Below are 17,107 nucleotides of genomic sequence, written 5' to 3' on the forward strand. Positions count from 1 at the left end.
CCTGTGCAGACACAGGGTAGACAGAGACATTCTGGAGGTGAGAATGGCTCCTGTCCAAAGGGTCTGCTCTGTCCTTAGGGGACACTAGCTTAAGTCGGGATCCAAAGGGATCGCTGGGTTACATAGTAGGGACCCCCCTGGCATGAAGTCACATTTGATTGACTTGGTAAAGGCATCAATGGAATATGGGCAGCCTGCCCTTCATGTGGTAAGCCTCACTAGTTTTCCATTGTCCCTGGTCAGTGAGTCAAGCACACTCACCCTCTGCACCTCCTTGCTTAGACCTGACTACACGGCCTCAAGCCATGGTAAGAGGGCAAAATCTAGGCAGCTAGATTGATGTTCCTGCACACAAGACACTCAGAGAAAACAGCGAGGGAGGCACAATCCTTTCAGTGACAAATACCCGCAGACCATGGGATAAATGCCCTGCAAAGGAATTCTTGTGCAGTTAGCATTAGACATGGAACTAAACATCAATAAGGGAGTTCCTGGTGTAGACAGCTTGCTTGCTTCGGTACTCTATCATATATATAACGTGGGCACCACCCTCTACCCAAGCTTAATCATTTAAAAAAATAAATAGCAGAAGTCACAACTGTCTCCTGTGAGTAAGGGACCATGCCATTGCCTCCTGGTCTGCATTTAGTGAGTGGGGGGATGGGAGGAGAGAATTTACCAGGAATCAGAAAGCTTCCCTTCTGCCTAGATCTGGCTGGCTTAGCCAGGACAGCTGGTCCAGGGAGCCACCACATTCGATGTAACACACATATGTTTCAACACCATATCTGATAAGACCCAGCTTATAAACCAGCCTGAAGGGAATCACTCAGAACTAACACAGGAGCCCCAAAGCTGGAGGTCAAAGGATCCAACTGGGAAAACATGGGGCCAGCAGACCCCTGGGAAGCAGTATTTGGCAGCAGACCAGGTGTTGGCATCAAGAGCTGTCACTGTCACCTGAAGGAAGTGTGGGATGTACTCAGGCGGGGAATCTGATGGGCTGAGAAGACGCCTACAGTGTTCAATGGTACAGGTGTCTCTCCCTGTCTGGGGGATGGGTCCCAGGGTCCTACAGATGGGGAATCTGAGGGTACCCAGGTATATCCCACACTGCTTTAGATGTCTTTTAATTCCTAAGACAATGGGAATGCCATGTAAATAGTTGTCTAATGGCTCTGTTCAAGGAGAAAAGTCTGCACATGTCCACTCCCAGATGGAACCCTGGTGGCCTCAGCTAGGTAGCACATGAAGGAACGATGGAGGGCCAGGGAGATGCAGGGCCTTGAAGAGATGCTGTGTCAGAGTGCATCACCTCATTCAAGGGGATATGGGTGAGTTTGTAGGATGAGGCAAATTCAAATTTCGGTTTTCTTTTAGAAATTTCAAATTTTTTCTTTATTTTTTTTAAAATGTTTGGTGACAGGCTAATTACTAAAGCCACATGAACCTCTGTACTTTTAAATTTTTTTAATTTTTTATTTTATGCACATTAGTGTTTTGCCACAGGTGTCGGGTCCCCTGGAAATGGAGTTACAGACAGTTATGAGCTGCCATGTGGTTGCTGGGAATTGAACCCAGGTCCTCTGGAAGAGCAGTCAGTGCTCTTAACCGCTGAGCCACATCTCCAGTCCCTAAAATTTCTTTTAAATACTGTTTTTAGATTTATGTTTTTATGTGTATGAAGGTTTTGTCTGCATGTGTGAATATATGCCCCACATACATACAATGACAATGGAGGTCAGAAGAGGGGATCAGATCCCCTGGAACTAGAGGGACAGATGTCTGTGAGCCACTGTGTGGGTGCTGGGAGCTGAACCCAGGTGCTCTTCAAAATTGAGCCATCCCTCCTGCCCCTACTTTAAATCATTTTGACTTAAGGTTGGTTGGACATGTAGATGGTGAGCCCACTGATGCAGGGGACCAACAGAGCATCACTTAAGACAGTGAAACTCAAGTCCCACCCCTCACCCTTCATGCTGCGTCATGACACAGAGTCATGTGACTGAGCCCCTCAACTGTGTTGGGCATTGGGCATAAGCTGCCATGTTGTTCTGTACTGGCTCAGTCAACAACAGAGACAAACTGATATGATGATGATGATGATAAATGATGAATAAAAAGAAACAGAAGCAGAAAGGCCAGAGACTGGCATTACAAGCCCGACAACCCGAGTCTGATCCTTGGAACCCACAAAAGCCGGGGTGGTGGCATGCAACCATAATCTTAGCACTCCTTTGGCAAGATAGGAGGGGCAGTAGTTAAGAATTACCCAGAAGCCCATGGGCCAGCTGGCCTAGAATATACAGAGTGGCAGACACAAGAATGACCCACTCAGCAGGGTGGAAGATAAGAACAGACTTCCAAAAGTTGTCTTGTAAAACACAAAAATACATTCCGTAAAGCAGCACAGTGCTCTCTCTGTGTGTGTGTGTGTATGTACCTCTCTCTCTCTGTGTGTGTGTGTATGTACTCTCTCTCTCTCTCTCTCTCTGTGTGTGTGTGTGTGTGTGTGTGTGTATGTGTGTGTGGCAACAGAAGCTCCTACCCAGCCCAGTCCAGGTAGGCAGCACACTCATGGCCAGGGCCTTAGCAAACCTTTAGCAGCTGTGTGAGAAAGGCATGAAGCTACAGCAAGGCCCCGGGTTTTATCTAGACACTCATTTTAGAGTTTGGGATGGTGTGGAGCAGAGTTCCTGCTTCCTCCTCCCATAGGGAGGGATAGCAACTATGGTAGATTTTCTCTACCTCTCTGTCCTCACCTGAAGACAGGAACCGAAAGTGAGGGAAGCAAGCAGGACTTCCCTGAAATCCCTCCGGTCCCAGAGGAGTCATAACACTGAGGCCTGCTCCTCCTCCAGGTCAAGCTGTGGGGTGGGTTACCACACAGTTACTACACACAGGCCCCACGTAGCCATCTGGGTCTCTGCCAACTACGGTCTGGATCTATTCTGGTTTGTTCACTGTTTATTCCCAGCTCTGTCCCAGGAGGGTGGAGGGCCTCATACCTCTTGACAAACACATACATGAGAGCCCAGGAACAAGAGAGAGGAGAGGAGACTCAAGCATCAAGAAATGCTGGGAGCATGAACAGATATCCAGAGGGTAGGAATGGAGTTTGCACACTTAACATGTATGTGGGCCTTGCTGTTCCTCTAATATATTTGACAATATACACAGATGCCTGGGTACTTGGTTTTTCTTGTAGCTAAAATCAGCTCAGTGTTGTGACTTACAAACAGGATTGCACACAGCCTGTGGTGTCCCAGGGTCTTGCTTAGGCCAGAGAAAAAGTATGAAAAAAGTCAAATCAAACCCAAACAAAACCAAACCCAAAACAGCCATGGCAAAGCCCGGGACCTAATGTGATGGCAGCTGACTACCATTTCTCACTGCCACTGCAGTCACTACCCAGAGTGACTTAGTTCAGCACCCTCAAAACACCAGCGCTGACAGCAGTCCCAGGCTTGAGGCTGTGGCTGACCTGCCTGCTCAGGCATCTGACAGTGCAGCAGAGACCTCCAGAGACAGCTGAGTCAGCTAACCAACTGCCGAGGCTTCCTGACATTCCTTCGGCATGATGGAAGGCTTTACATCTATTCTGTTCAGACAGGGTCTCACTCCATAGCCCAGGCTGGCCTGTGACACACTGTGTAGCACAGGCTGGGCTCAAGGCCATAGCAACCCTCTTGCTTTAGCCTCCACAGGTAAGCTCAGAGGCCTTAGCCATCACACCCCGCTCTAAATTAAATTCCTTTAACTTATCACATGGTAGTGAAATAGATCACATGATACCAGTACCGTAGTAGGTAATATGGTTTTTCATACAACCCCCACTCTCCCCAAAAGCTTATAACGTTCTTCAAAGTTAAAACCCAGGCTTGCTGGGGGCCTCTGAAACCAGGTCCCCTGAAGCTTTATGGCTATGGTTCTCAACCTTCCCGATGCTGAGACACTTTAACACAGTTTCTCATGCTGTGGTGACCCCAACCATGAAATTATTTTTATTGTTACTTCCTGTCATTTTGCTGCCATTATGAATCATAATGTAAATATCTGTGTTTTCCAATGGTCTTAGGTGACCCCTGTGAAAGGGTCATTCGACCCCAAAGGGGTCAAGACCCACAGGTTAAGAACCACTGCTCTAAGCCGTCTAGAGTATGGAATGCTAAAAGTTTGGGGTGGCACAACTTCCCCAAAAGAACCAAACGAACCCTTCCACTGCCTGTGCTCCCTTCCAGTGAACAAGAGTGATTTAAAAGCAGTAGCAGGAAGCGGAGGTAGTTACCAGCTACATTCAGCCACCTTGTCAGACGCTGCCCAATCCATCAGGTCAACGTGGAAAGTGTGCTTTCAAATAACAGCAAATTAGAATGGAGAAACAGCCAGGGCACAGTGTCAGACAAACTTTGTAAACCAGGTAATAATCCACAGAACTCAGCAAAGGGGTCTCCTTGAGTAGAAAATGCTACAGTCATGTTGAAGGGCACGAGCAGTGAGTGTTCATCTTCTATTCAAAGCATGATGCCAAAGAGAAAACGAAAATGCATTCAGGTCCTGCCCATGGGCTGGCTGTTTCTTTCAGTCATTTAAAAAGTCTCCGCTTGCCAACAAAAGCAAAACTGGAAAACTGGAATTGCTCTGCATAAATAAGGAAAGTGAAGAGACAGCCTAAGGGATGAGAAAAATCCCTGAGATGCTGATCCTGGTACGGGGACAGAATCAAAAATATTACAACAAGCTTGAATAACTTGACAGAATGAACACAGATAGTCCTGACTCAAGGGCAAAGGAAACAGCAACTGGACACAAGACTAATGCCCAGCAATGCCGACCACAGCAATACTCATCCCCTAACACTGAGAAGCCTTTTATCAAAAGCCACATCAAGAACCATGTACACCATTGGTTTGAATTTATGGAGGCTTCTTTAAAAAACAAAACAAAACAAAAAACAAAACCCAGAAGTATGCTGGAGAGATGGCTCAGCGCGTAAGAGCACATGCTGCTCTTACAGGGGACCCACCTTTCAGTCCCAGCATCCACCTCAGGTATCTCACAGTCACCTGTACCTCCAGCTCATGGGTACCTGGTATCAGCTTCTGAAGCATCTCTCCAGGCCCACGTTTTGAGACGCATTTAATTAGTCAATGTTGGAGTGAGACTCTAACCAGCTCTGGAAAGCTAATTACTAGATGTCTAGGAATTCTGAGAGACAGCTGTTAAACATTACTACTGTTAAAAATTATACTATGTAAACGCATGATAAATAATGTCATTAGCTACGACATTAGCTATTAAGGGTTCATTATCTTGCTTTCTGTGAACACCTGAATTCCAAGCATGTCGGGATCTGAGGAAGAAGGGAGACAGCCCGGGCTACACAGGGAGACCCTGCCCCCGCTCCCCAACTCCAAATAAAACAAATCTCACCTTTCCTAAATATTACTACATTTCACCGTGATCAGTGTCTTGAGTTGCTTATATGTATTGTATTTATATGATGAATGTATGCTATAACACTGTGTTTCTGAACGTCCTTTGCCAGTCCCAGTCTGTAATTCATAAGAGTAATTAAAAAATGGTGACAATAGAGCATTTATGCCAGGGAAATAGGCAGGCTTTGTTGAAGGGCTCTTTGCTCCTCAGAGTTGGCTGTTAAAACACTTGTTGGGTATGGGCTCTGGGGAGGGGCAGATATGGTGCTCACATGCTTTCCACATGGCCAGAAAACCCCACCATAGATGCCAGTTTGTATCCCAGGAGTCTCAGTGGAATGAGCTAAGAAAGATTAAAGGGAGCCTCATTTTGAGTGTGTTAACTTAATGGGTGTAGAACCTGGGTACATTAAGGTATTGTAAGCAAAGCTTCCCCCTTGGTGAAGTGGGAGATCCTACACCAAGGATTGGATGAGCTAACACATAAGCCATTATCTTACTATACGTTTGACATGTCCCTCTGTTGTAAGCTGACTAGTGGAAGTAGAAATTGCTACAGTCCATCAGTGTTTGCCGAGACACTGTTTCCTTAAGAACTTAGTGTGGTCACTTAAGAACTAAGCCCTAATCAGTTTCCCCAGAGATGCTGTACATTCCCACACCTTCGAGGTGTAGGCCACGTGCCCTTATATGGTAGCAGGGACTATATACACAACCAAGAGTACACTGTGGAGGTTTGCTGAGTCTGCCTCATTCATAAGGTAGAAGTAACCAGGGACCCACACTGCTTTCTTCTCACTCTTGTCTTCCAAGATCAAACAAGGAATTCCTTGGAATAACAGGGCAGTTTCCCCAAGACAGCCAGAAGCACCAGGAATCTAGACACATTGGATTCAGAGCTGTCAAGAAGATCTATGTCCCTGTGAGAAGAATACTACTGACCATAAGAACTGATGTTCTGTCAAGATTATTGCTTTTGACAGTAAAATCAATGCCAATCAATATCCACTTACTATTTACTACCCAATGCCTAGTCATCTCAAGAAAGGGTTTCAAGCACTGCTTTCCAAAGAGAAACTATAGATTCTGAAGCCCTAAAGCCCATGTGCAATTGGCCTCGTGACTCAGTCAGGCTATAGTGTCAAACACCAAAAGGTATTTCTCAATGTTCCCATCTCCCTACCCCTCTATCAGAAAACATCAGTAACGCAAGTGAGCCATGATGAATAAACTATTTTAGAAAAGTGAGGGGCAAAAACAGAAGCCAGTATCTCTCCTGAGAGGGGCAATAAGGATTAGGAAGGTCAACAGGGGCTTAAAGCAAGAAATGGGTACAGCCTTTGATGACTTGGGGATAGTAAACCCTTTACTGCCCTTGGGCTTTGGGTTCTGTGCCTAGTTAGTCCAAGGGTAAAGGGGGCCTCAGCCGCCAGCTCAGCCGTTTCAGAAGACCCCTCCGCCAGCCTCAGCGCTCCTCTCCTCATTTGGAGTCGTGTCTATGCTCTACATTTAGGAATAACATGAGTCATTATCAATGAGTTTCTAAATGAAATTACCAGAAGCTCAGACGTTCCTAATACATCTAAGGTCAAGGACTGCATCCTGGAATAATGGACCCCCAGCTCACGGTGGATTCCCGAGCACTCGATGCAAGTCAGGATGCCCAGGTTGGTGGAGAGCCACGTCGGATCTGCCAAAGAGAAGGGGTCCTCATGAGCCGGTTGTCAGACAACAGGAAGCAGAAGTTTCTCCCTGCTGGCTGCTGAACATGGAACTTTGAACGTGAGCATTTTACCTTTGATAAAGCTGGGACCCTGGTCGTCTAAAATCACACCAAACCCCACAAGCAATGACAAGGTGTTAATTCTTCTCCTCCCAACTCTATCCTTCTACACACTTAAGCGACCGCAAGGGCTAGTCCTGTGGCACTCACCCCAGTTCCACGTGGCCGTACCACAGAGGAGCCAGAGGAGCGCAGTGCTGCAGGGATGAGAAGCTGTCTAGGCGCTAACAGTAACAGGGAATACACATTCCTTCCTGCTTGTACTGTGCTGAGCTTAGGACCTGGGCTGTGGTAATGGTCAACTGCACCGTGAGTGCCAGGAATCAGAGCGCTTTTGCACATTATCTCATTGTATGCTCCGGGCATACCACTAGCGAGTGCAGAGCACATGGCCCATCCTGTCTCCCCAAGTTCAAGCCACACCTTTCCCATATGGGATATTCACTTCCTCACTTAAGCATCCTATTATGCACGTAGCACACAGTGTGGACCCAGCCAACACTTGACAGGCAAATGCTGAGTTTTCAAGCATTAAAACTATGATACATTGGAGCACAGCATCTCAGGAGTGCTTGATGCACTTAGAAATTCTTCACGGGCAAACATCACGATCATGCCCGTGAGGTCATCATTAACTTCTTTAAACACTGTCTACTTGGTAAAAACTGAGGGCAGGGGAGAGGGGCTGGAGAGATGGCTGGAGAATGGACCTGAGTTCCATTCCCAGCATCCACGTGACTACTTACAACCACCTGTAACTCCAGAGGACCTGATGCCTTCTTCTGTCCTCTGTTGGCATTATACACACATGGTGCACATAAATTCATCCAGACTCACACACACAACTCCAAGTAAAATAAACAAATAAGTCTTAAAAAAAATGTGGGCTAGGACTTTTGCTCGGTAGTACAGTACTTAACTACCACATGTAAGGCATTAAGTTGAATCCTCAGTATACACATGTACGCACCACACACACGTACACACACACTGTGCCCACATTAGTGACTATTCCTAGCATCCATATTTGCAGGGATCTCAGCTATTCCCAGGTATCCCACTGCTTTGTGGGAACAGTGCATGTTCAGATAACACAGCACATTCCACACCATCTCTACGCCCTTGGCATTTTTTAGCAGCGATTCTTGATAAAGACGCCCTAAGATTCTAGTACTTCACCGTTCTTACCCTTTCTTACAAAAGAGCACAGGCTACTCTCTGCCTCTACTCCTGCCATGAAGATATTTCTAATAGACCAAGACCAAACAACTCAGGAAAACAAGAACTTAATGGCACTTATAACTATCTATTGTGGTTGTATTTTTTTAATACGAACTGTATCAGAACTATGTGAACAGAAAGCCACACTTCTCAGTAAACAAGCATTCAGAAAAGCTACTGTGTTGATCCTGACTCTCCACCCTCTCCCTTCTTAATGAAAATGTCAGTTCCTCAGGCCTTAGAGTTCTGGTTGTTAATACCCATAAAGATACTATGTGCCTTAACATGAACCCTCTGATAAATTATATCAAAATGCAAACACAGGATGTGACAGATAGTAGGGACCCATCACTGATTTTACAGTTGTTTGGCAGTCTGTGGCTCTCTTCCTGGGTCACAGAGCCAGAGTGTGCCTGAAAGTTACTTCAAACGGTCCTCCAGGAGAACAGAGACGCTTCAGGAAATCCTAAGCAAAAGCCCCCGCTGTACCTTCACAGCCTCTTAGGCCCCATAGGACTGGTGGCCTTCGGCCCACCCCCCACTGTGCCCTTCAGCTTTCTTATGACTCAAAGAGCCCTGCCATCTTCTCATCTCCACCAGGCTGTCTTTCCATGGTGCTGCCCTGGGCCCAGCAGGCAAGCATCTCCCATCCTTGTGCCCCGCTGAGTTGCACACACAGTTCATTAAGCATTTGTGTAATGGGATGAGCTCAGACTGAGCAGCACCGATTTCACGTTTGAAATGACAGTTTAAAATCAATGTGCGGGTTCTGTGTGTCTCTGGAATCTACGTTTCCTAGAGCCGGGGTTGGGATGGTTCAAGGATCACCTGGTGCCCCACAGTCACAGCACACATCGTTGCCCGTCATCCTCTGCACCTCTGAGATGATCTCTTTGGTCAACTCTTGGACAATGTTATTTTCTCCAGTGTTGTCGTCGCCCTTAAACGCATTATTCAGAGCTTCTTCCTTGCTATTCTGCAGTACAGACATCCATCTGGACAAACAGCCACAGCTCTGTTGTTAGCTGGGAGAGCATATTCTCTCCAACCCCTCGTCCCAGTCCCGCCCACAGTACACTCCCACCCCTGGTCCTAATCCCGCCCACAGTAAGGCCACCCTGGTCCTAGTCCCGCCCACAGTACACTCCCACCCCTGGTCCTAATCCCGCCCACAGTAAGGCCACCCTGGTCCCAGTCCCGCCCACAGTACACTCCCACCCCTGGTCCTGGCCCCACCCACAGCACTTACATCTGACATTCCTGTTCGTCTTCTGCTTGGAAGTGGTACGTCCTGTCATCTGCACAGCAAATGGAGACTTATTACTGCGAGGCCGAGTTAGACTTTACATCACGAATAGCATGCGCTCCCTACCATGTTAATGTACAAAGCCAAGCAAGTCCTTCCTTTCCATGCTGCATTCATGGGTGTGTGACTTTGAAATGCAAATTAACCAACCTGCCCATTCTAGTGTAAAATGTGAGAAGTAAGGCTATTTAATAGAAACCAAACTTCCAAAAACTTTGACATTCATTACAATCACCCCTCCCCCAAGGGAACCCTTTGATAAGCATGCCTTCCCCCTCACACTTGCTGAGCAAGGTGGTCTCCTGTGTAGACCAGGCTAGCTTTGAACACACACAGACTTGCATGCCCATGCTTCCTGGGCAACAGGAGGAAAGAACACCATATTCCTGGCAAACAAGAGCCTTTTCTGAAAAATCGCTATCTTAGACACTTTCTGCTTTCTTAGAAAAGTAATAATAATGCATCAGAAATTCTAAGAATATGGCACTCTTAGAACATCATAAGCACAGCTAACCCAGTAAGATGTGGCAAAATGATGGTCTAATGGGAAGTATCACACTGTCGTGGCTGGTGTCTGCAGTGTTTTACCAGTGACCCCTGTGTGCACAATGAGGGTTCATGGGGGGACAGCTTCACTTCTGTGCTATTCTTTCCAAAATGTACAATCTCAGTTAAGTCCTGATAACACTGGAGACGCCTAACTTGACAGACATTTCACAACAAAACTGAGCAGCGGTCTTCAAATCATACAAAGGTCAACACAGACAAGGAAAGGCTGTAAAAACTAGACCAGTGGGAGCCAAGATGAACTAAGATCTAAACTGCAACCTGAGGGCCTGGAGGGGTCTGTAGGGCCAGGACCAGGACATGAGTAGGAAATTGGTGCATTCTGAGTAGGATTTCACAGTATTGTGCTTCCTCAATGTGGATTTTTCTAGTAATACATATTGGCTAATTAACACACACACACACACACACACACACACACACACACACACACACACACGGTAAGGGATATCCATAAACTCTATGCACAGAATGAGTCAAAACAAGAAAGTTAGGAAGAAAACAACATTTGAAAAGAGAAGAAAATGAAGTCTAGCTTCTGCAAGTAACAGAGTGACACTCTTCTTGGTGCACAATAAACAACTATGAGCCCAAAGCAAGCAGGGCGTGATGAGGAGTCTCAACAGTTGAGTGTTCTTGCCACCAAGACTGACAGCATGAGTTGAACTCTTGGAACCCACATAGTGGACGGAGAGAACCAACTCCCACAAATGGTCTTCTGGTCTCCAAATGAGCATGTGCATGGACACGTGCTTGCTGGAATGTGCACGGACAAATACAATGCTTTTAAAAAATACAATTGAGTGGGCACAGCTCTGCAACAGTAGTTTTCAGTCCCTGACTTAGGACGACTCCTGTGAGCTGTCTGGATGGGGGCCAAGTACCAAGAGGGGTCAAGTGCAGACACAAGTAGAATTCGGAGCAGAGGATCCCAGTGGCGGGTTTGGTTTTGGTTTTGTTTGTTTCTTTACAATCCTAACATCAAGGTGAGTGGAGTGACACTTTCTATGTCCCACCTGTCGCTGAAGAGAGGAACAGAGGCAAAGAGAACTATTTCAAGTTAGACAAACATGGGACTGCACCCGATAGAAGTGCGAGAAGAGGCATGGCCACTTTCTCCTAGGCCAGCCCCCTGGGAAGAGCGCCAGAGGGGCAGGTCCCACAGCCTGAGCTGGGAGCTTGCCAGGTGGATCTCAGAGTTCTCAGGAAGCTGGGACAGAGGGCATGCCAGTGGCCTGCGCCTACACTGAGCTACTTCACAGCCAGATCGGATGCGGCCTCGGTTGACTGCTGGCTGATAATGCCGGGTTTGAATGGAGAAGTGGGAGTTACTCTGCAAGAAAAGGCCTGGATAATGCTCTCTCCCTGCAGGCTCTCTGGGGACCCACCTTAAGACAGGGAGGTCCCATGAGCATCTGGCCACCAGAGGAGCAGTGGAGCTGTAGAGAGATCTAGCTCCATCCTGCTTGGGAGACTGGCCAAGCCATCTCATAGTTCTAACCAACACCCTTCCTACAGTGCCAAGGACAATGGCTCAAGACTTGGATTTACAGAGGGGAAGTCAGTCTGAGGGCACGAGACTGGACAAATTCCCAAAGGGTTGGCTTTATGGCAGACAAATGCCCCTGAAGGGGCGCAGTCCCAGGACCCTCTAGATCATACCGGGGAGCCCCTTTGTGGGAGAATGAGATCACAGTCTTGCAGGCAGTAGTCAGTGTGTCACCCTCTGAACGGATTTCAAGCCAGGATAAGGGGAGGGGGTGACCCCTGGATGGCAGCTAGACTCTCCCTGCCCCATTGTCCAAGGTCTGGCCTTCTGTTCATCAGTGATTTCCCAAAGATTCAACTTGGTTGCACTCAAGGGCACTTGATGGCATTTGCCCCACTAGTCAGGGGGTAGAGGTGGCATTACAGGGGAGAACAGGGTACTGAACCAGGGCCCCCTCACTTCTCAGGACAATGGCTACCTCAGAGCTTCAGCTAGTGTATTTCCCCTGATAACTTCACGCCTTTTACACGAACTCAGGTCCCAGCAGCCTCACATAAAGCATTCCCATTATATGCTCCTAGAGCAATCGCACATTTTGAAATTCTGCTGAGCTGGAAACTGGGTGGGACTAGAATTAATTTTGCCCCTTGAAGACCTAGCAGAGGAAGTGGGTGAGACAGGTTTTCAGAATTACTAAGGCTCTGTCTGGCCACAGTAGCAAACAGTGCCTGCAGCCAGATTGACAGAGCAACTCAGGCTGTGCCCTCTTGGGGTTATTCACAAGCATGAGAAGCCACAAAGTCATGGGGGGGGGTCTTGGTGAAGTCTATCTGCAGCACCACTCTGGGGCATAACCAGACGCACACAGTAGCCACTCCCCCCCACACCCTCAGGATGCAACAATTCACACCTAGCAGGGGTATGTGAGTCCTTACTATGTGCTCAAGAGCACGCACGCACACACACACACATACACACACACAGACACAGAGACACACACAGACACAGATACACACACAGACACACACACGCAGACACACACACACACACACACACACACACACACACCACAGAGCACCTGAGGAGCCAACAACAGCAGGAGGAAGGTTCTGTAGCAACTGCTTCTACACTTGTGATGTTTGCTGGGGACTCACCAGTCATGCTGACGGTGACAGCTGGGGGATGTGGGGGAAGTGCTGTACCCACCTTGGTGTGATACCCAAAGCTAAAGCAAGCTCAGATAGCTACCAAGAGAATCTTACACCTAGGTTAACAGGCAGCTTTTAACAGGGTTAAAATAAAGGGTTTAAACAACCCTCTTCTCCAGCCACCAGTAGACATCTAATGACACCATCAAGTTTTCTTCCTTTAAGTCAAGCTTTTGTTGCTGTCTAGAGGCAGGTGGCCCAGCAGGGATCAACTTTAAACTACAGTCAAGGCTCAGCATTTTACCTTGTAGATGTAATTCTGAAAGAAAGTGTTGCTACACATGGAACCAACCAGACTGAGGGGGTCGGGAGCTTGAAGCAGCATAATTTCAACCTCCCTCCCTCCCTCCCTCCCTCCCCCCCTCTCTCTGTGTGTGTGTGTGTGTGTGTGTGTGTGTGTGTTGTGTAAGCAAGAGGAGGTATCCTATCATCTTTTTCATTCCCTAAAACAGCTACCCTAGTGGCCAGCAAACCTCAGTGATCCTCCTGTCTCGACCCTACTGTAAGCACACACAAGGCCACAGCTTACACAGCAAGTGCTCTAATGCACTGAGCAATCTCCCTAGCCCAGCATACATGACTAACAGTGCCCAGATGTTTCCCAGATCACACACCTCACCCCTCCCTGCAGCTCTGCAAAATGAAACCCAATGAGGAGCACAAGCCAGGCAGCCGGTGCAGATGACATGGCCATTCTTCTTGATTTGCTGTGTGTGTTACATCACACCGGCTCCAAGGTCTCAATAGAGCCATCAGAATGAATCAGATTGCAGGATGGGGTGCTAAGCATGACGGGACACACCACCTGCCTATGCCCCTCAGGCTAGAGCGTTGTGTAAACTTAACTACTGTGCATGACTGCTGGGAGCAGCTCTTCAGAGTGGAGATTGGTCCACCCTTCCCTAAACTGTAATCATGCCATGTACAATGAAAGAGGACAAAACCCATTTATCATATTTTCCTTAGGATGATGTCACGAGCCCCTTTTTTGTTTGTGGAAGGTTCTGAGTAAACATTTGCTGTAATTGCTGGTTCTGTGGCAGCTCCTTTCTGTGCATCATAAAAAAAGATACAAAGGGGCGAACAGACAAATTCTGTAGTGGGGAAAATAAACAACTCAAAGAGAGAGAAAAGAAATTACTAATCATTTCTATTTGAGTGTTTAAAAAAAAGTCTCATTACATTTACTTATGTTCTGGGCTGAGGGAACTTATGTGCACTGTGGTGCCTGTGTGTAGGTCAGGGGACAAGCTGCAGGAACACATCTACTACTTCTGCCATATGGGATCCAGGAATAGAACGCAGGTTGTCAGGCTTGGCAGTCAAGGACCTTTTACCCACTGAGCCATTTCAGGCCTCCATTTGCAGCATTTTAAATGTCACACAAATAACTGATAGAAGGGCAGGTGAAAGGGTGTAAGGAGCGAGGCTCATCTAACACAATCTGTCTGTCTGCCAGTCAGGGAGCTGAGGCTCAGGGCAGAGAAGGGGGCTCTCAGTTCACACAGCAGATGGAGCAGGATTCTCTTCAAAGGCCAATCCTAACCCAAAGTCCTGGGAAGCCACCAGTCACCGCTGGAAACACACGAGACAGGGTCTCACCATGTACACTAGACGGACCTCATAATCTTCCTGCCTCACCCACCTTAAGACCAATTCATCAAAGCCTGATTCTCCAGGAACATGTAATATAAGCACTGTGTGGTCTGAGGAGAAAGACCCTTACGTGAGATGAGGTCGAAACATTTCTTCTCCTCCGGGTTGGTTTTCACCTGGCAGGTTAACAGGTTGAGTTTGGCAGGTGGCCTGTTGGCCTGTTTAGAAACAAATGAAAAACACAGGATGAGTGGGGAATGGGACACAGTCAAGAGAAGACCTCTTACTGGTTTGCAGGTTTCTCAGGGATAGGACACACAGGAATGCTGGGGGGTCCCTTGGGTGGCTGCTCTCACTGCCAGGGCACACACAGGGGTCTATCCACCCCATTGGGACAAGGGCAAGAGCAGACTGAAATACTGGGCTCTGACCCCTCAAGGTGACACAGTGGGGTGGCTGGATGGCTTGAGCAAGCACCCAGCTTAACTTCTTAAGCTTCTCAAAGTGTTTTTAAGCATAAACCTTACTTCCAGGAAAAGTCACTCCGCAGATGCACATACAAGAGTGTCTGTCTTTCTGTCTGTTTTTATCTAAAATGAGAGCAGGCAACAATTCACAATCCTAAATAAAACAGGCTATGTTGCCTGTTTCACGGAACACATTCCACATTCAAAAGCTCACAACATGTTTTATTGGTTTTAAGGAAAGGGGGGGGGGGGGGGACTGAAGAAATGACTCAGACATTAGGACTTGTTGCTCTTACAGGGGGGCCTCAGATCCATTCCCATCACCCATGTTGGGTGGCTCAGAATATAACTCCAGCTCCAGGGGATCTGATGCCCTCTTCTGGCCTCCATGGGTACCAGGCATACACATTGCATATAACATACATGCAGTCAAAATATCCATACACATAAAATAAATATTTTGAAGTCTTAGACATCAATCAACTAGTCTCACTTTCCGCTCTCCTTGGCCACTAGATGCTTCAAGACTTGTGACCTAGATTTGGGACTAATCCAGAGACATGTTTGTCTCTACCATAACAGGGCAGGCCTGGCAAACACTTTTGCACTCAGACCTGGGGGTTCTTGTTACTAACTTTACAGGGCTGGGTGTGGGGATGGGGGTGGGTAGTCTCCATTAAAATGGGAATATATTATTGCAGCTTGTGAAATCTGGATTTGATCAAAGATAACAGAGCTAAAATCTGAAAATACAAACTACATGAACAAGTTTGTCCAACACACTGGTGGTTTGTGGGTTGTTTGGTTTTAGTTTCTTTTTTATTATTGTTTTTATTGTTTGTTTTTAAGACAAGGTTTTTGGGGGCTGGGATTAAAGGTGTACACCCAGATAGCATGAACAAATGAAATCGCTTGACCTGGGCTGTACAATTATCGAGTCAGGAGTAGGACTCCAACAAACCTGCAGGTTCCATGCACTAAGCATTAGCTGTCACTTTCCCTAAACCTGACCAGTAGCCTGAGAGGACAAGTGTTCAATGGTATGGATATTCTTTTAAACTTTTAGAGAACTCTATGTACACCATGAAATATGATCATATCTTCCCCCATTGCCTCATACCTTCCCCTCCTCCCAACTTCCTTTCTGTTATTTGTTTCTTTTAATGGCTAACCTAAGTCCAGTTAGTACTCACATGTGCATAGGTTTAGGGAAACCTAGCAGTGGCTACGTTCTCAATGAAGATTAATTCTCTGTCCACCAACAACTGTAACTGCTATTAGCAATGCAGTAGGGCCTAGAGATGATCTACCCCATCCATGCTAGGACTGCCGCTGGCTTGACCATACCCAGTCTTACACAGCTAACCACGGCTGCTACCAGCATACATTTGAGATCCACAACTAAGAGTTGATTATATTTCCTCTCTCCCCACCTCTGTCACCTCTCTTCTCTGCTGTGGCACCCTCACTCCTTACGTCGATAATTATCCCCAAAGAGAAACTCTCACTCTACAGCAAATGAAAGCCAAGTACAGGGAAAGGCCCAAAGCCTTCATCTGGACTAGGAACTCAAGGCCATGAATATAGCTACCTGTTAAAGATGGCGGCCAAGAAGGACCCACAGACACACAGAGAGAAATCTTAAACACCACCAGCTCTGGCAGGTTTCACTTTAATAGCCGCTTGCTATTTGTTCATTCAGATTATTAGCTACCAACCAAAAACATGAGGGAAACTTATGGGAGAAAGTTCTATCTACTAACATACACACACACACAAAGCCATTTTGAAGAAAACAAAGTCATTATTCAATTTAGCTGGAGAACAGTGCTGTCTCCTTCCCGAGGCAGCCTGGGTTTAGCAGGAAATGTTAGCAACTGGGAAGCTCCCACTAGCCTGAGCGTCTGCAGCGTGAGGGCAGAGGTTATTAGAGACTTCCACTTAATTGTGCCAATTCTACTTTCTACTAAATGTCCCAGGCTTTTAAAGCCATTGATTGATTGATGATTGACTGATGCAGTAAGGATTTAAC

The 17,107-nt window shown here is 47.0% G+C and overlaps 1 protein-coding gene across 1 annotated transcript in view; it reads right to left on the reverse strand.

Moving 5' to 3' along the window:
- Positions 1-17,107, reverse strand: part of Asap2 (ArfGAP with SH3 domain, ankyrin repeat and PH domain 2) — a 149,063-nt gene that overhangs the window by 26,080 nt on the left and 105,876 nt on the right. The window contains 4 exon segments of the mRNA XM_051205959.1: positions 6,995-7,128; positions 9,271-9,437; positions 9,692-9,740; positions 14,739-14,826. Coding sequence (XP_051061916.1) covers positions 6,995-7,128; positions 9,271-9,437; positions 9,692-9,740; positions 14,739-14,826 — 438 coding nt within the window.

This window comes from Phodopus roborovskii, unplaced genomic scaffold, assembly GCF_943737965.1.
Source record: "Phodopus roborovskii unplaced genomic scaffold, PHOROB, whole genome shotgun sequence".
NCBI lineage: Eukaryota > Metazoa > Chordata > Mammalia > Rodentia > Cricetidae > Phodopus > Phodopus roborovskii.